Raw genomic sequence first — 20343 nt, 5'->3', positions numbered from 1 at the left:
CTTCTCTCTTCCTCCTTTTCTGCTGACAAAAGGAAATTCAAATCCCTCTGCCTTTGTCATATAGTTTAGTTATTTTTTTCTGAAATCCCTTCCATGGCTTCTCCTCAATCTTTGGGTAGATTTAAAACCCTTAACATGACCAACAAGGTACTGTATGAGTTGGTTCTGCCCACTCCCATTTTTTCTGCCAGTCTTCCTCCCACTGCTAACAATTGCCCACTCACTGTCTTTTTTAAAGTATACTTTATTGATATGCTATTACAGTTGTCCCATTTTTTTCCTCTTCTTTATTCCTCTGTTCTTCATCCCCACTGCCTGCCCCCAGCATCTCCCCCTCCTTAGTTCATGTCCAGGGGCCATACATATAAGTTGTTTAGCTTCTCCATTTCTTATACTATTCTTAACCTCCCCTTGTCTATTTTGTACCTACCAATTATGCTTCTTATTCCCTGTATCTTTTCCCCCATTCCCCCCCTCCCCTACCCACTGATAACCCTCCATGTGATCTCCATTTCTGTGGTTCTGTTCCTGTCCTAGTTGTTTGCTTAGTTTTTGTTTTTGTTTTTTAGGTTCAGTTGTTGATAGTTGTGAGTTTATTGTCATTTTACTGTTCATGGTTTTTGGTCTTCTATTTCTTAGATAAGTGCCTTTAACATTTCATGTAATTAGGGCTTGGTGATAATGAACTCCTTTAATTTGACCTTATCTGGGAAGTACTTTATCTGCCCTTCCCTTCTAAATGATAGCTTTGCTGGATAGAGCAATCTTGGATTTAGGTCCTTGCCTTTCATGACTTTGAGTACTTCTTTCCATCCCCTTCTTGCCTGTGAGGTTTCTTCTGAGAAATCAGCTGATAACATTGTGGGCATTCCTTTGTAGATAACTGTCTTCTTTTCTCTTGCTGCTTTTAAGTTTATCTCCTTATCTTTAATCTTTGGTAATGCAATTATGATGTGTCTTAATGTATTTCTTCTTGGATCCAGCTTCTTGGAACTTTCTGAGTGTCCTTCTACATCTAGTTCCTTCACCAGATTGGGGAAGTTTGCCTTCATTATATTCTCAAAGTAGTTTTCAATTTCTTGCTCTTCCTTTTCTGCTTCTGGCACCCTATGATTCGGATGTTGGAATATTTAAAGTTATGCTGGAGGTTCCTAAGCCTCTCCTCATTTTTTTGAATTCTTGTTTCTTCATTCTGTTCTGGTTAAATGTTTATTTCTTCCTTCTGGTACATACTGTTGATTTGAGTCCTGGTTTTCTTCCCATCACTGTTTGTTCCCTGTATATTTTCCTTTATTTCACTTTGCCCAGCCTTCATTTCTTCCTTTGTTTTGCAGCCATACTCAATTTCTTTGAGCATCCTGGTTACCAGTGTTTTGAACTGTGCATCTGATAGGTTGGCTCTCTCCTTGTTGCTTAGCTCTTTTTCTGGAGTTTTGATCTGTTCTTTCATTTGGGCCATATTTCTTTGTCTCGGCCGGCCTGTTACATTGTAAGGGGAGCAGCTTTCGGTATTCAGTATTAGCCAGGGCAGGGCAACCCTTTTTGCTGCTTTTTGGCACTGTGGGGGGGGGGGAGGGGTCAGAGAGGTAACAATGCCTCTTGGTCAGCTCTCGCCTGGTCTTCCATCACTTCCCTCTCTTTCCACAAGTGGATTGTGCCCTTTCAAGTGCTGATTCCTGGGTAGGTAAGCTTGTGTATGTTTTAGGATCCTGTGAGTCTCTCTAACAAACTCTCTTAGGAGACTGGGAGTTTCGCCTGCTGTGAAACCCCACAGTTTTTTTAATAGCCAGAGGCTTTGAGGCTTTAGCTTCCCACACGCAGTTTTCTCCTTAGTTCTTGTGCTCTGCTTATCTGCATACGAATGTGGGACCACCTGGTCTGCCAGCCACCAGTCTGCCAGCTGCTGCCTTCCTGAGGGCTCTCACCCTCACTGCCTGTCTCCACCCCTCCTACTGGTGTAGATGAATGTTTCTTGTCCAAGTCCTTGGTTGTCAGACTTCCATACTGTTTGATTTTGGGGGGAAGTTCTAGTTGTTTTTTGCTTTTTAATTGGTTGTTATCCTTCTTTGGCTTGTGTGAGGAAGTAAAACGTATCTACCTTCACCCCCATCTTGGCCAGAACTCTTTATTTTCTGCTTCTGCTGCTATTCCTTCAGACCCTTAGTGCTCCTTGGTTCCCGTGTTCCTGTGTGTTGCCCACTCACTGTCTCTGTAGCTTCTTCTGTGTTCTTGGAAGAAGCACAACTCTGTTGCATATCAGGGCCTTAGCCTGTGCTACAAATGTGCCTTCCTCCTTGATCCTTTCTCCAGCCTTTTTTTCTGTTCTCATCTTTCATGCTTCAGGGTACTTTATTTGTCAAGTCCCCTGTTCTCTGCTCTCATTGTACCTGATTCATCACTTTTACCATCCTCATCTGAATAATTTTTGTTCACCATTTGCATCCCCTAGTAGTTTGAAAAGGGCAGGAACTATATTTATCTTGTTCACTGTTCCATTCTTGTCGTCTATCACAATACATGGCACAAAATTGGAGCTCACTAAATAATTCTGTAAATAGCATATTCAGCAAACTCTTTTGGTTGCTATAGGAGAAAAAAAATGAAAGTCAGCTTCTGACTTGTCTTCAGGTTGATAAATAATGGAAAAAGAATTCCTAGTCATTTTGATTGGAAAAAAAAATCCACCATTACAGAGGTGGTCCATAGGATAAAGAAGATGGGTTTTCATAGATTTGAAGCTCATTCTATACTGAACTTAGACCTCTAAAGTTTAAAATGAGGAACTGTGTGTTGAAATGTGTCATCTGATTTCAATTGCCAGGGGAAGGGAGAGATTATCTCTAATATACTCTAATATAGCCAGATTGAATCTGTGTAGGGTGTTTGGGTCAAAAATCAACATCTTGAGTTTCATTAGGGAGCACTTGCAGTAAGGCCTGCAGATGTAATTTGCTACATCCAGCTCACACCTCTGAGCAGATGGGTTTCTACACTGTGCCGAGCAGAGGTTTGTTTTTTCTTCTTTGAAAGATTTGCCTGTGACTTTAGTAAAATATTTAGACAGAAATGGAATATTGAGATCATTTATAAATTAAAACTTTGCTGTTGTTGGATTTAGTGAATTTTAATACAAACTGATGTGAAAATTGTTGAACACCTATGAAAAATAAATTAAAACTTTGCTGCTATTGGATTTAGTGAGTTTTAATAAAACCTGAAGTGAAGATCATTGAGCACCTATGAAAAACAAGAGGGCTATTTTTTTGTGTAATTCTGGTTTACTTTAGTGGTTTATATTTATCATTCCATTTTATATGTTTTAAATGCTGTAGTTTGATCATTATAATTTGCACTTGTTCTGAAAGATGGTGATGTCCTGCTGTAATAGTTTCTTCTTCAGTTTTACTGAGTGTCTTTGAGTTCAGTCTGTATCACGTGTAAATGGGATTCCTTAGGGAAGAGAGGGAATCCAGGAAAGAGCTTCAGATTTGTCTTTGATGTTATTGTTTTTAAAAATAAATCTATTCAAAACCATCATATATATATATATATATATATATATATATATATATATATATATACATTAGAAATGAAATTAAGCTGTCGAATTGCCTAAATGTAGTTAATATATTGCATTGCTATAGACATTATTTTCTTCTAAGTAGCTCACATCCAGCCTTTTCTTTCATTTGTTTCACTGTGGGTTATCTGACTTTTAAAGGCTGGAAAAGGAATCTTCCTTTATTTCTTTCTTTCCTGTTAATCAAGTTTGCATTTTCTACCTCCCACACACTTATTTTAAGGACAAAACCAATATGGCAGGTCATATTTTTCACTTATCACCTTTTTCAAATAAACTATGTAATTTATATTTTCTTAAGAATGTATTTTTAAAGTGATACCAAGGTAATATGTTCTCATTAAAGAAAATTTGCTTTTATTGAGTTATAATTGACATAACCTTCTGTAAGTTTATGTTATAAAATATTGACTTGATACATTTGTATATTGCAGTATGATTACCACTGTAGCACTAGCTAACACGGCTGTGAAGTCACCATCAAGTCACATAATTACTAGTATTATCATTATTATTTTTGGTCATGAGAACATGAGATTTCTTCTCAGCAACTTTGACGTTTATAAAACATATTTTCACTATAATCATTGTGCTGTGCATTGGATCTTCAGAACATATTCACCTTCTGGTTGCAAGTGTGTGCCCTTGAACAGCATCTCCCCAGTAGTAATGCCAGCCTAAAGTTGCTCATTCATCTAAGTTGTCTAATTTATTGGGACATGTAGAGGTGTTCGTAGTAACACTTCTATGTTTTTTTAAATTTTGGGGGTAGATGTAATATTTCTTTTATGTCTGATTTTGGTAATATGGGGGTTCTCTCCCTTTTCTAAATTTTATCCTTTGTGATTAGTCTATCTAAAATGTTGTGAGGTTGCTCATCTATTCATAGAAGAAACTTTTGGTTTGATTGATGTTTTTTCTGTTTTCTACGCCATTAATGTCTCTTCTAATTTTTATCATTTCTTTTTTCTACTTGCTAGGTTTTGGTTTCTTTTTACCTCATTTTTTTCTTATTTCCTAAGGAGGAAAACTGAGGTTATTTTATTTACTTATTTTTATTAAATTTATTGGGGTGACATTGGGTCACAAAACCATACAGGTTTTGAGTGTACAACTCAACAAAAGATCATCTGTACACTGCATCAGGTGCTCACCACCTAAAGCAAAGTCTCTTCTCTCCTCATTTATTCCTCCTTTGCCTCTTCTCCCTTCCCCCACCCCTGCTTTGTCTCTGGCCAGCACCACACTACTGTCTGTTTCTGTGTGATATAGATTTGCTTAATCCCTTCACCTTCTTTTCATCCAAACCCTCTTCCCTTTGCCAGCTCTCTGTCTGTTCCATGTATTCATGCCTCTGTTTCTATTTTGTTTGTCAGTTAATTTTGCTCATTAGATTTCACATATAAGTGAGATCATATAGTATTTGTCTTTCTATGACTGGCTTATTTCACTTAGCATAATGTTTTCCAGGTCCATCCATGCTGTCGCAAAGGATAAAATTTTGTTCTTTTTAGTGGCCAAGTAGTGTTCCACTATTTAAATGTACCACTGCTTTTTTTTTTTTTTAATGTAACTGCATTTAAACTTCGAACTATAGGGGTTTTTTTTTGACACTTATAACAAGAGAAAAATCCACATGACATTTTATCTCTTCCATTATTACTAGAAGTTGTCCTGCAACTCTTTTTTTTCTTTTGTTTTTAACTTTAACAATGTTAATACTCTAGTTTCTCTTCAGATCGTACAAATCTTTCACCTTTTTTTAACAATGTGATTATCTTTTTTGGTTATTATGCATTGAAATTCTTCATTCTTCTTTTTTAAATGAATTTTTATTATATTTTTTCCAAGTAGTATTCCACTGTGTAAATGTACCGCTGCTGTTTTTATCCACTCATCTACTGGTGGGCACTTGACTGTTTCCAGATCTTGGCTATTGCAATAAGCTGCAATGAGCCTAGCAGTGCAGGCATTCTTTTGAAGGAGTGTTTCTGGTTTCTTTGGATATATTCCCAGAAGTGGAATTGCTGGGTCAAAAGGCAGTTCTATTTTTAATATTTTGAGTTAACTACATAATGTTTTCCACAATGGCTGCACTAGTCTGCATGCTCACCAACAGCGCACAAGGGTTCCCATTCCTTCACAACCTCGCCAGCCCTTGTTTGTTGACTTATTGATGATGGCCATTCTGACAGGCTGAGGTGATACCTCACTGTGGTTTTAATATGCACTTCACTGATGATTAGTGACCATCTGCATTTTTTCATATGTCTGTTGGCCATGTGTATGTACTCTTTGTAGAATTATTTATTCAGGTCCTTTTACCGTTAAAAATGTTTTTTTTTTAATTTGTTAGAGAGAAAGGAAAGGAGGAAGAGAGAGAGGAAGAGAAACATAAATGTGTGAGAGGAACATTAATCGGTTGCCTCTTGGGCACACCCAAATGGAGACCCAGCCCGTAACCCAGCCATGTGCCTCTGCACCGATCAAGAACTGAACCAGAGACCCTTTGGTTATCAGTGTGACACCCAACCCCCTGAGCCACACCAGTCAGGGTCCTTTTCCCATTTTTTAAAAAATTTTATTGATTATGCCATTACAGTTGTTCTATTCCCCCCCATTCCTCTCCACCCAGCACCCTCCGCCCCCACCATTCCCCCCCTTTAGTTTATGACCATGTGTCTCAAGTTCTTTAGATTCTATATTTCCCATACTATTCATGCCCCCCATCTATTTTCTACCTACAGTCTATGCTACTTATTTTCTGTACCTTCTCCCCCTTTCTCCTCCTCCCACTCTCCTGTTGCTAACCCTCCATGAGATCTTCATTTCTATGTTTCCTCTCCTGATCTAGCTGTCCTTTTAGTTTGCTTTTGTTTTAGGTGTGGTTGTTAATAACTGTGAGTTGGCTGTCCTTTCACTGTTCATCTTTTTAATCTTTTTCTTAGATAAGTCCCTTTAGCATTTCCTATAATAAGGGCTTGGTGATGATGAACTCCTTGAATTTGATCTTATCTGAGAAGCACTTTATCTGTTTTTCCATTCTAAATGAAAGTTTTGCTGGATAGATCAATCTTGGATGTAGGTCTTTGGATTTCATGACTTGGAATACCTCTTTCCAGCCCCTTCTTGCCTGTAAGGTCTCTTTTGAGAAATCCACTGACAGTCTGATGGGAACTCCTTTGTAGGTGACTGTCCCCTTATCTCTTGCTGCTTCTAGGATTCTGTCCTTTATTTTAATCTTGGCTAATGTAATTATGATGTGCTTTGGTGTATTTCTTCTTGGGTCCAACTTCTTTGGTACTCTCTGAGCTTCCTGGATTTCCTGGAAGTCTATTTCCTTTGCCAGATTGGGGAAGTTCTCCTTTATTATTTGTTCAAATAACTTTTCCACTTGTTGCTCTTGCTCTTCCCCTTCTGGTACCCCTATAATTCGGATGTTGGAGCATTTAAAGATGTCCTGGAGGTTTCTAAGTCTCTCCTCATTTTTTTGAATTCTTGTTTCTTCATATTTTCCTGTTCGGCCATTTTTTTCTTCCTTCTGGTTCATTCCCTTGATTTGAGTCCCAGTTTCCTTTTCATCATTATTGGTTTCCCGTGCAATTCCCTTCATTTCAATTAGTTTAGCCTTCATGTGTTCCTCTAATTTCTGACTAAAATTAACCAGTTCTGTGAACATCCTGATCACCAATGTTTTGAACTGTGCATCTGAAAGTTTTGCTATTTCTTCATTGCCTAGAGTTATGGGCTCTGGTGCTTTGAGATCTTCTTGAACCATTTTTGGTCTGTTGGAGCCTGTTAAGTATGAGGAGCAGAGCCTTAAGTGTTCACTGGGGCGGTGCTTCCCAGGTCACTGGTTTGTGATGCTGAATGAGGGGGCGGGGTCAGAGCCGGGAAATGGTGGCCCTCTCTGCTGCATCTTGCTACTGGGGCCTGCTCGGTCCCATCTCACTGCCCACTCCCTTGCTGGTCTATCTGCGCACAAATGCGCAGTTCACAGTCAACCCGCCGCCCTGCGCCCTCGCTGGGTCTGCTGGTTGCTCACTGGGTCGCTCACTGGGTCCGTCCGTTGCAACCCCATGCCTGGGATCCGTGTGCCTGAGTCCGTCTGACCGAGTTTTCCTGTACAACCCCGCTCCTCCAGCTGCTGGTTTCGCCCCTCTTACCGGTCAGGCTGAAGAATTTGTTGTTATCAGACTTCGGAAAAGTTCAATTTTCTGTGTTCTGGCTGTGTTTTCTGTTGCTAATATTTTGTTGTGTCTAAACTTGGTTGTGTGAGAAAGCACGGCATCTCCACCTATGCCTCCATCTTGGCGGAAGCTTTTCCCATTTTTAATTTAGTTGTTTATCTTCTTCATGTTGAGTTGTATAAATTCTTTATGTATTTTAAAAATGAACCCCTTATAAGATGTATCATTATCATACATGTTATCCTGTTCAGCAGGTTCTGTTTTCATATTGTTGATGCTGTCTTTTGCTGTGCAAAAGCTTTTTGGTTTAATGTAGTCCATTTTGTTTATCTTTTTTGTTTCCCTTGCCCTCAGAGATATATTGGCAAAAATATTGCTATGAGAAATGTCCAGGATTTTATTGCCTGTTTTTCTTCTAGGAGTCTTACGGTTTTACAACATACATTTAAGTCTTTAATTTATTTTGAGTTTGATCTTGTGTATGGGGTAAGTTGGTGGTCTAGTTTCTTTCTTTCTTTCTTTTTTTTTTTTTTTTTTTGCATGTATCTGTCCAATTTTTTCAACACCATTTATTGAAAAGACTTGTCTTTACTCCATTGGATTTTCTTGCCTCCTTTGTCAAGTATTAACTGACCATAAAGCCATTTGTATCCTTTTTTTTGTTCCATTGATTTGTATGCATGTTCTTTTGCCAATACCATGCTGTTTTGTTTACTTTGGCCTACCAAACTATAGTAGAGTTTGATATCAGGTAGTGTGATACCTCCAGCTTTGTTGTTCTTTCTCAAGATTGCTGAGGCTATTTGGGGTCTTTTATGATTACATGTAAAGTATTAGAATATTTGTTCTATATCGGTGAGATACAGCAATGATATTTTTATAGGATTGTGTGTAATCTCTAGATTGCTTTGGATGGTATGGATATTTTAATGGTGTTTACTTTTCCTGTCAGTGAACATTGTATGTGCTTCCACTTATTTGTATCTTCCTCAATGTCTTTCTTCAGTATCTTATAATTTTCCAAGTGCTTGTCTTTTACTTCCTTGGTTGAATTTATTCTTATGTACCTTTGTTGTTGTTCAGTAGTAAATTGGATTGATTTCTCAATTTCTTATTCTTGTAGTTCATCATTTGTATATAAAAATGCCACTGATTTCTAAGTATTAATTTTTTATCTTCCTACTTTGCCAAATTCATTTATTAGATCTAGTAATTTAGAGGTAGAGTCATTTGGGTTTCCTGTGTACAATATCATGTCATTTGCTAATAATGGCAGTTTTACTTTCTCCTTTTCAAATTGGATGCCTTTCATTTCATCTTCTTGTCTGATTGCTGTGGCTAGGACTGGAGTATTATGTTGAATAAGAGAGGTGAAGGCACACATCCCTGTCTTGTTCCCAACCTTAAGGGGAACACCACTGTTTTTGCCAGTTGAGTATGATGTCGGGTTGGGTTTTTCATATATGGCCTTTATTACGTTGAGGTATGTTCTCTTTAATCTTTCTTTGCTGAGTTTTTTTTTTTTATCATAAATGGGTGCTGGATTTTATTGATTTTTTTTGCTGCATCTCTTGATATGATCATATGATTTTATTCCTTCATCTTGTTTATGTGATGTACTTGTTTTGCATATATTGTACCAACCTTGCATCCCCAGAATAAATCCCACTTCATCATTCTGTATGATATTTTTAATGTATTGCTGGATCTGGTTAGTTAATATTCTCTTGAATATTCACATTATTTTATACAAAACAGTATTTTGTTTGAAATGTAGAATCTTGGTTACAGAACAAATAAAACTGCGGGTTGCTCATTTTTATTGTTCTCCTCCAGGCATTTCAGCTGTCCTCTGCTAGGAAAATTGATTATACTTTTTATCATTTCTAATGCCTTTATTCCATGAAAGTACCCATTACTTGATTAACATTACTTAGAATTAAAGAATGTTTTATTTAAATGTCTTTAAATTAAGTGCTAAGTGGTTTGGCAAACAATGTCAGCAATTTTGGCTCATTTATAAGTATTTGTGGAGTATAGTGTATCTATCTTGAAAGTGTTAACCCTCATAATACGTAGTAAAATATTTTTTATTACCCTCTTTTTTATTTGAAATAAAAACCTACCTGAGTCATATTGGGTTGTGGAACATAAGGGAAAAAAATTAGAAGGGCAAGGTTTTATTTGTGCATGTATATGTATGTGTGTGTAAAAGAAGTATTTGTGCAGAAATGGCTTGTGCTTGGTAATATTTTTTTCATAATGTTTAATTGTGGGAATTTATCATTAAGTCCTCATCTTTACAGTAGGTTGTGCTTTTTTAGAAAGACAACTAGCATGCTAAATAAATGGACATAAAATGTTAACTTAAAAGGTTCTTTTAAAGACTTAGAATATGATATACCCAATTTATATTTATTGTTCTGATTCCAAAGTAGAAGCAGAGACACACATCTGAGATAGTACCAGCGTCATTTGGGATTTGTTTTTCAATTTAACAGATTTAAACATGGTGCCCTTCATTACAAGATAACCACCATTTAGTGTTTCTTAGATAACATAAAATTTGAAAACTATATATAGCTCACTACCAGTTTTAAAATATGCAACCTGGAGTTATTCCAAAATATTTTAAGACAAATTTGGCAAAGCCTTTATTTTGTAAATAGTATAGAACTTTGTATAGGTTTCAAAATAAATTTAAAATTAGTTACAGATGATTTAAAGTTTGTCATTTTTTCTCAGGGGCAAAATATTTTAAGTCTTAAAACAGGCAGTTTACCACAGTGCTGACCACATATTATTATGCATTTCTTGTTGTTTCCATTGAAGTTATTGTAGACTAGTATGTGAGTTTATTATCCAAGTCTCAAGTTCAGAGTTTCTGATTTTAATTTTATAAACTACATTTGGTCGACATTTTGAATGTTCAAATTTATGAGAATTTACCTTGTAGCATTTATTATCACCTTTCGTGACACACATGCATATTTAAAGTTCTTTAATATATGCATTTCTTGTATTATGAACTTAATAATTCACTTTGGATTTTTTTTGGCACTGAGAGATAATGTGAAACTAAGCTAGAATGTGATCCTGGTTCAAATTCTATGTGGGCATGTTCAACACTAAGGAGAAAAACGACTTCAAGGAAATTTAACAGTTAATAGGGCTTATTATTGGGAGTCAGAGGGCAGAGGTAGATTCTGACTGGTTTTGATTTTTATCATTTTTGTTTTCTAAATTATCTTTAGTGGGGTTCTAGTACCTTTCTAATTAGAATGTATGTAAATATTTTCATTTTCTAAAAATAATTGAGATACATAGTATACTATGCAGTTTACACTGACAGGTGGTAATAGAATTACAAAGTCAAAAATACAAGTTATAAGGAATATATTTTTTGTCAAATTGGCATCACAGTAACAAATGCTTATAGATATTCTAAGCTGAGTATACTCATAAAATTATTTCACAAAGTAGTTTTTCTATAGCTATAATAAAAAAGATGGTTTTATCTCACAAATTTATATTAATGAATTAATCTCTAGTAAGAAAACAGTATAAAAGAAAGGGATTTTGCTCTTAATCCTGAACTTTATCAATGCTTATGTTTTTATTAAGTATATTTTATATAGGGATAACATTATACTTGAAAATCCCCACAGGCAGGTTGTGAAATGTATCTTGGGTCTCACCACCAGAGATTCTGATTAAGTAGATCGAAGTGAAAAACCAGAGTCTGTACTTTAAATAAGCACTTGCATGATTCTGGTGCAGGTCATCCAATACAACATAGCAGATTGTTTATTCTTTTCCTCTCTTCATTCCACAGCCAGATCTGGGATTGCAGTGAATCCATGCAAAGGTTATTGCATTTTCCTAATTTAACACATTCTCTTGATCTATTAAGGTAGTGCGTACCCCCTCAGTCGTTGTACAATACAATGCACTAGGGTAAAGGAAGAGGAGGTTAGAGCTTCTGTTTGTATTTCTGTCTCATGTCCTTCATGTCCATTTTTGTGTGTATACAATGCAAATAATTATTGATATAGTGGTATGTTACAATATATACAAATATAAACAGTTTTAGAAGGTAATGTAGCACACAGATTGTTTAACACATTAGTCTGTGGGATACTGTATTACTTGCTTTTAATGATGCTGTATTAAATGTTTTATAATTCAGATTTAGACAACAGACAACTTACTATCAAGTGACAATTAACTACCGTTTTGTATGTGTGCTTCCCTGCCCTCTTTTGTCTCCGTTATCAGGCGATGCTTTTCCTTGGACTATCAGCTTGCATCATTTCAGCATATATACCCTTTTCGGAAAACAAGTGACACTTTGCCTTGTGGATCCTATGGGTTGTACTTCTACTCTAGCAGTTACATCTCCAAAATTGCTCGCCACAGCACCTGATACGAGACATTCGTTTGTCGTCTGTCTTCATGTTGACCTAGAGTCACTTGAGATAAAATGCTCGAACCTCCAGGTTGGTACATTTGACTTATGAAAGGAAATTTAAAGTAATATGATTTAGGAACAATTGTTTTCCATTTTGTTTCAGGGTTTCTTTTCTATTAAGTGTCCTAAATTATTTTTAACAAGGCCATCAAGATCAGAATGGCTAGATTAAGAATTGCTTTGAAGCTTCCTCAGGTTTTGTAATTTAAACTCTTCTGAAAATGTAACAGTGGCAGCATAAATGCGTCTTTTGGCTGGTGGAGTGAAATCAGTTGCAGATGTAAACTATTTAAACACTGGAGAACCACTTTACCATAAGACTGTAAGGGTCTGTTGAAGTGGTCAAGTGTAATTTTCAGTCAGATTGTCATTCAGAACTTTTTTTGCTTAACATGTACTGTTTTTTAAAAGCACTGTTTATTTTAAAAAGGCATTTTGTTAATCTCATAACATTTCAGTCGGTGTAGGCCAAACATGTTGTATTCTACAGTTTTGGCATTTAATATGAATTTGAATCACCTAGGTTTATTCAAATTGTTAATTGCACAGAATTTAATACTTATTTATCTGGCCTCAAGAAGACTGTATGTAGTATATAGTTTATCAGTGTTGTATACTAGTTGAAGTATTTTTTTAATTTTTGTTTCTTGATTTTCGTGAAAGAGTAGGGGAGAGAGAACGAGAGAGAAAGAGAGAGAGATTGATTTCTTGTTCCACTTATACATGCATTCATTACTCGGTTCTTGTATGTGCCCTGACTGGGGGTCAAGCCGGCAATCTCACCGTATCAGGACAACACTCTAACCAATTGAGCAACCCATCCAGGGCTGAAATCTTATTTTTAAAAGAATACTTTTTAGAATATTATTGGATCTGACAGGTCAATATTAATAAGTCTGTGTTTATCCCAGAATTAGTGGGTATAATCCAGTATTTAAAGTATGTTTTTTAACATGGGTTCATATATCCCACTTTATCTTATAGAATCTCCTCACTGATTTCATTGTTTATCTTTTCTCCTCCTTCTGTCTTCCTGTACTGTGTGCTATAGTTTGTTTAAATTTTATATTTATTTGTGCATGTTAAAAACATTGGAACTGCTATATATTAAAAATGTACTTGTTATAAAAATGCACATAATTATTATTCTATTATGGTCCACAGTAGTATCACAAAGAATAATTATGAAATAATGAACACTTGCATAGATTATTTCCTGAATGCTCCTGCCAACATTTGCTTAAAAACATTTGCAAGAGGAAGGGAAATTGTTATGGGCTGAATTGGTCCCTCCCCAAAGATACATTGAACTCCTAACCCCCAGTATTTCAGTATGTGACCTTAGCTGGCAATAAGGTCATTACAGAGGTCATCAATTAAAAAAGATGTCATTAGGGTAAGCCATAAGCCATAATCTAATGTGACTGATTTTCTTATAAAAATGAGAGATGTGGATGTAGACACACACAGAGAGTCGATGTGAAAACACAATGGGGGAAGAGTGCCTTGTGAAAATGCTGGCAGCGATTGTACTAATGCACCTGCACGCCAAAGATTACCAGGATTTCTGGCTACCACCAGAAGCAAAGAAGAATGAAATGGATTCTACTCAGAGGGAGGACTGTCTGTTGATAAATTGACTAAGCACTCTAACCTCCAGAACTGTGAAATAAGAAATTTATGTTGTTTTAAGCCGCTCAGTTGATGATACATTTGTATGGCAGCTGTGACATACAGACTGTGGAGAAATGGATTCACATCCTTTCAGATCCTTTATCACAAAAGCCCAGAACACTCCATTCATTCCATTGATTATATGCTCTGGGGACAAAAAGGGAAAAAAATGATAACAAATGAATATATCCAATTTGTTCTAAAATAATTGAATTGAAAAAACTTTAAAGCAGCTATTATCATTTTTTTATGAGGTGTAAAGGAAAGCACACTGAATGAAAAAAGTAAGAATTTGCCATGGAAAATGTAAAAAGAATTGAAGGGAATTTCAGAATTGAAAACACAGTACCTGAAAGAGCAAAACTGCCATCTGGGCTTAGAGGTGGCTTGCATATGACTGAGGAAAGAATCACTGAACTTGAACATTGAACATAGAAATTACTGACTCTGAAAAACAGAGAGAAAAAGTGTTTAGAGAAGAATGAGAGACTTGGTAGCTATGGGGCAAAATGTTTTGCTAATGTGTAATTGGAGGTCCAGAAGGAACAGAGAAGATTGGGTCAGGAAAAAAATGAACAAATATTTTCAGAAACGTTACTAAATTCCCAAATTTGTTTCCCAAAAAGAAATAGGCTTTTACATATTCATGAAATTCACCCAATTCTAAGAATGTTCATTTTTGAGGATAAAGTGAAAGAAAAACTTGTGATTAAAATACCGAAAAACAAAGATATTTCTTTTAGACATCTTGAAAGCAGCTATAAGAAGACACATTATGATAGGTTTACAGTAAAGGACAGAAGACATTAGAAGAATATCTTTAGAGTGCTCTCAAGCCAGCGAAGATACACCACCGAAATCAAAGTGAAATAAAGACACGGTAGTTTAAGGGAAATGAAGAGAATTTGTCCCCACAAGCACTGCAGGACTATACTTACTAAAGGAAATTCTTCATAGTAAGGGAGAATGATACCAGATGAAAACGTGGATCTTCAGAAATAAAGGAAGACAAATAATAAATAGCATCATAAATATGTATAACATTTGTTGGACTATCAGAATTTGTAGATGTGATATAGAAGACAACCAAATTGTTGTTGGCGGAAATAAGATACCTCCACAGGGTTGCGAGAAAGGCATTCCAGGGACCACACACAGGAGGACTAAGGCGTAGCAGCTGGGCGTGTCCCAGTGAAAACAAGGGTTGCCCACCAGTGCCTGATGTCTTATCCACCACCAGGGGCTCAGCTCCCTCTCACTAAGTAAGAAGGTCCAGTCTCTGGGGCCTCAGACTGGCACTGGCGCCTGTCAGACCCAGAAGGGCCAGGACCCGGAGATGTGGAACTTCAGTGTGTTAAGAACATGTGCCTCGGTCCTCTGCTGCCCCCTCTACCACCGGCCGCTGCTTGGGAACACATGAGCACAAGAAAGAACAGCGCGGCCCTTTGTTAAGCTCTGATTGTATCTCTGTTAAGTTTTGATTATATCTCCTTGGGTTTGGGAAGGGGTAAGTTTTCTTTCACACTAACCACAATTTTTCCTAATTATTCATAAGCTTATGCTGGACCCTCCCCCATCCAATCCCTTTCGTGGATTTTCCAAGCCTAGGCTCCTCCCCGTTATGGTTGCCCTTTTGGCTCCTACTACGCATGCCTCAAAGTTCTGCATAGTCATTTTGCTTGCACTGTGCATGTGCTTACCTCACCTGTGCTATTTGGCTTTTACTGTGCATGTGCCCAGCAAGGGAATTTCCCCTACTATTTTATCTCTTTCCCTGATAATCCTGGGTACGAGGCTGGTTGTCCTTTGAGGAGATAGTAAAGTTGATTCTTCCTGCCAGCTTGGGGATTAAGTCCTTTTAGTGGAGGATGTGGCTGACCCCTGGGGTGCCTGTGAATGCTACAGCTTACTAGTTTAATCAGATATGCTGTCTGATTCGGCTCCCTATTAACCAGGCTTAATGTCAGATTCCATTTGCACCCTTCATTTATTAATAACTAGCAATCTCCGCTAACAAAATCATTAAAATTATGGGGAGATATATATGATGGGCCGAAAGGACCTATGTGATTGCCCAATTTATAAATAGCACTCTAAGTGGACAGTATAAATTTAAGTAGACTGTGAAAGTTTACATATGTGCATGTATACGTACACATGTGTACATATACACATGTGCAGGTGTATACACATATGTGTATATACATATATTTAGCTCCTAGAATAATGACTAAAAACATGCAAAAATACAAGCACATGGAGCCAAAGCCAATCGATTAATTAAAATGAAATACTAAAAAATATTTAAATCTAAAGAAGTCAAGAATGGGCCTGGCTGATGTGGCTCAGTGGATTGAGTCCTGGCCTGCAAACCAAAAGGTTGCTAGTTCAATTCCCAGTCAGGGCACATGCCTGGGTTGCAGGCCCAGTTCCCAGTAGGTGGCAGGCAAGAGGCAATCACACATTGATGTTTTTCTCCCTCTCTTTTTCCCTCCCTTCCTCCCTCCCTTCCCCTCTCTTTAAAAATAAATAAATAAAATCTTTAAAAAAAAGAAAGTCAAGAAATGGTAACAGAGTGATAAAAAATAGAGAATAGATACAGAAAAAAATCAAATAAGATCATGGGAGCTGAACCACCTTTATCAATAAATGCATTAAATGTTAATGATGTTAACTAGGAAGGTTTACACCAGGAGTTTGAAACGAAGGTCTACAGGCCAAATGGTGGGCTGCCCGTTTTTTACATATTGTGTAAGTTTGCTCTCATGCTACAGCTGCAGTAGTAAGTAGCAGTAGCGGAGATTAATATGGCTCACAAGGCCTGTAATGTTTACTCTCTGACCCTTGACAGAAAAACTTTGTTGACCCCTGGTTCAACTACCCTTATTAAAAAGTAGACTTATAGAGTGCAAAAAAGGCAAGACTACTGAAGAGAATCATCTGAAATATAAAGAAACAATATGAATAAATGAATTGGAAAAATATATACCATACAAACTGTGAGAAGTCTTGATTTGCTTATTTTATATCAAATAAAATAAACATAAGTAAAAAGAATATTACCAGAGGCAAAGAGGGACATGAAACAAAAAGGGACAGCATTAATGGAAAAATTATGACAACATGCAATCACAGTAGGAAATTTTTATGATATTCTCTGTTATTATAAAATAACTGGATGAAAAATAAGCAATTGGAGATAAGCTATGAAGAAATAGATACTACCACAGTCATATTAGGAATTTTATAACATCTTTCTCAAGAATTCATAAAACTACTAGATAACAACAAATGAGTAATTGGAGATATAGAAAATACGAAAAATACTAAGAACTCACCTTACTCTGATTGACAATTACAGAGCAGTATATCCGACATCGGTGGAATGCACATTTTTCTCAGGTGTACAGTATGGTTTCATTGTGTTTAAGAAGATCAAAATTAATATACTATATTGTCCAACCTCTGTCAAGTTATATTAGAAATCAGTAATGTATTATCTGGACATTAAATAGTATATTTTTAAGTAATCTATGAATCAAAGACAAAATTCCTTGAAAATTAGAATATTTTGGTTAAATGACAGTTAAAAAGTAGATACAGCTAAAGCAGTGTTTTCAGAGAAACATAATATTAAATACTCACATTAGAAGGGAATAAGGAGCTTAAATTATGTACTTAAGGTTCCATTTTAGGAAGCCAAGAAGTGAAGAAAGTAAACCCAGAGTAAGTAAAAGGAAGAAAATAATGAAGAGCAGAGATGACTAGAATAGTAAAAAGAGAGAGAGAGAGAATACAAACCCCCAACATGGAGGAATGAAGAGAGCAGTTACCACCACAGATCCTACAGACACTAAAAGCGTAATGAGAAACTAATGATCAACTCTATGGCAACACATACAGCAATTTAGATGAAATAATTTTTATCTCAAAGAACTGTAGAAAAATGATACAAGAAGGAATAGAAAATCTGAATGTAGTATCAAAAGTTTTCCCATATAGAAATCTTCATGCCCAAATGGGTGTTTCAATAAGCAAGGAAAAAATGATAACATTTTTTACCAGTATTTTTCCCAGATGTAAGAATGGAGGATTCCTGTCCAAAATGTTTTATGAAGCCAGCATAAACCTGTTACAAAATCCTGAACAAGACTTTGCAGAAGGAATTAAAAATCAGTTTCCCTCATGTAAATAGATGTAAAATTCTCAACCAGATATTAACAAATTAATATAGTAATATATTAAAAGATAATACATAAAGACCAAGTAGGATTTATCTTAGAAATACAAGTCCAGTATTCATCATTCAGTCAACCCATCATATTAATAAAACAATGAAGAAAAATTATATGATAATTTCAATAGATGCATATAAAACATTTGGCAAAATTTAACACTCATTTGTGGTAAAAACTCAGTGAGTTACAAGTATTAGAGGACTTTTTCAAACTCATGAAGGAAATACATGAAAAAGCTTATCGCATACGTAATGGTGAAATTCTGAACTGTTTCCCACAGATCAGGAAAATGTCCAGAAACGCTGCTTTCCCCAGCTGTTCTGTACCATGCCAGATTTCATAGCCATGGCAGTGAACCAGGCAAAAGGAATTAAAGGCATAATGATAAGAGAATAAGTAAATGTTTACTACTTGCATATGATAAAATACAGGATGGGGGAACACAGGTCGTGAGTATGGGAAACAGTTTATTCTTGTATTATTTACTAATTGTTGTATTATTTCTATATAAACAACTATAAGCCTAATTTTGCCCAATACTCTATTTTATAGAAAATCTTAGGGGACTCTAAGAGACTATTACTAAAACTAATAAACAAATTTATCAGTGTTGCAGGAGACAAAGCTAATGTATAAAAATCCATTGTACTTTTATATACTAGTAGCAAACAATTGGAAAATTGGATGAGATCACTTGCATTTACATTGGTGCCAAGGAGCATGAACAAATGATTCTAACAGATGTCACAGACCTGTACCTTGAAACCACAAAAGGAGTGCTGGAGAGATATACAAGTTTATAGATTGGAAGATTAAAAAATATAGGGCATAATCAAGTTTAAAAACATTTTCCTTTTGGAAGGCATATTAAGGTAGCAGAAAGCACACCTGGAGGAAGTAATTTTAACACATTTATCAAACTGTTGTCCAGAATATTTAAAGAATCTTTTCCAATCAAATAGCTGAGACAAAGAATAAATAGAATAATATGAAGACAAGTAATGAGGAAGAGATTTGAATAGATACCACGTAAGATAGAGGACTGGTCAATGAAGACATGAAAAGACACACAACATGATTCTTCATCAGGGAAACACAGAACTTGTCTACACTTACTAGATTGGCTAAAAGGAGAAAAAGACTGAGTATCATGGACCAACTTGAACTCCTTTACAATCCTGCAGCTGGTAGGAATGTAAAAATTATAACAACTTTAGGAACAACTTAGAAATTCCTGGAAGGGGGGGGCATGCACTTGGCCAAGGACACAGCCATTTCTCCCTAAGTATTTCCTCAGAGGAACAGAAATGTATGTCCACACAGATGTACTTAGCAGCTTCGTTTGCACAGCCCCAAACTGAACACAACCCAAATGTTCATCAGTAGGTGAATAATTAAAAGATGGCCTATGTATATAATGTAATACTACTCATCCATAAGCAGGCTGGATTACTGATAAATTACAACATCTTAGATGAACATCACAATTATGCTGAGTGAAGGACGCCAGATCAAAGGGAGTACTTACTGAATAATTCTGTTTGTATAAATGTTAGAATATGCAAACTGCTGCATCGCCACAGGGAAGGTTCCTTGTTGTCTGGACGCAGGGCAGGGAGAGGGAAGAAGGAAGAAGTAATAGGAAGGACAAACTATGAAGTTGTGCGAAGGATCTTTTGGAGATAATAGAAAAAAGTATTAATAGTTTATATGCAGTAGTAGCTTAATTCCTGTATGATCAACTTGAAGTTGTCTCCCAGAGATTTTACAATTTAGGGATATATGAAACATCATTATAGCCTTGGGAGGATTATCCTATTCCGTGTGTTTATCTCTAGCCATCCCAGCTGAAAATAAATTCTCTTAACCATTATTGTTTTAGCCTGGAACCTCCACTATTATCAATCTTAAATTTTTTTCTTTTACTTTGGAGATACTTGATATTGTGATTTGTCTGGAATCACATTAAATGTAATACTTGGCTCAGAACTAGAGCTGTGGGATATCTTCCTTAGATATTTACCTTGTTTGGAACTAAGCTCAGATTTTGGTGGTGTTTCAACATAAATCATTTTGAGAAAAATCGTCACATAGATAGATCTTATGTTAGGCCTGCTGTTTTTTCTAAGTCTCCTCCCTCCTCTTGTCCATTCTTCACATAACCTGTCCCCCAGGGCCTCCTGGCTGCTG

The 20343-nt window shown here is 36.2% G+C and overlaps 1 protein-coding gene across 11 annotated transcripts in view; it reads left to right on the top strand.

The window, feature by feature from the left end:
* The window catches only part of VPS13B (vacuolar protein sorting 13 homolog B), a 700507-nt gene that overhangs the window by 313387 nt on the left and 366777 nt on the right, over positions 1–20343 (top strand). For all 11 annotated transcript variants that reach the window (XM_053660831.1, XM_053660829.1, XM_053660828.1 and 8 more), the window contains one exon: positions 12049–12269. In XM_053660831.1, coding sequence (XP_053516806.1) covers positions 12049–12269 — 221 coding nt within the window. The remainder of the gene's footprint in view (positions 1–12048; positions 12270–20343) is intronic.

The sequence above is a fragment of the Artibeus jamaicensis genome, unplaced genomic scaffold, assembly GCF_021234435.1.
Source record: "Artibeus jamaicensis isolate MK-2021 breed Jamaican fruit bat unplaced genomic scaffold, CSHL_Jam_final scaffold_916, whole genome shotgun sequence".
Lineage (NCBI taxonomy): Eukaryota > Metazoa > Chordata > Mammalia > Chiroptera > Phyllostomidae > Artibeus > Artibeus jamaicensis.
This window is presented reverse-complemented; position numbering and strand designations above follow the sequence as displayed.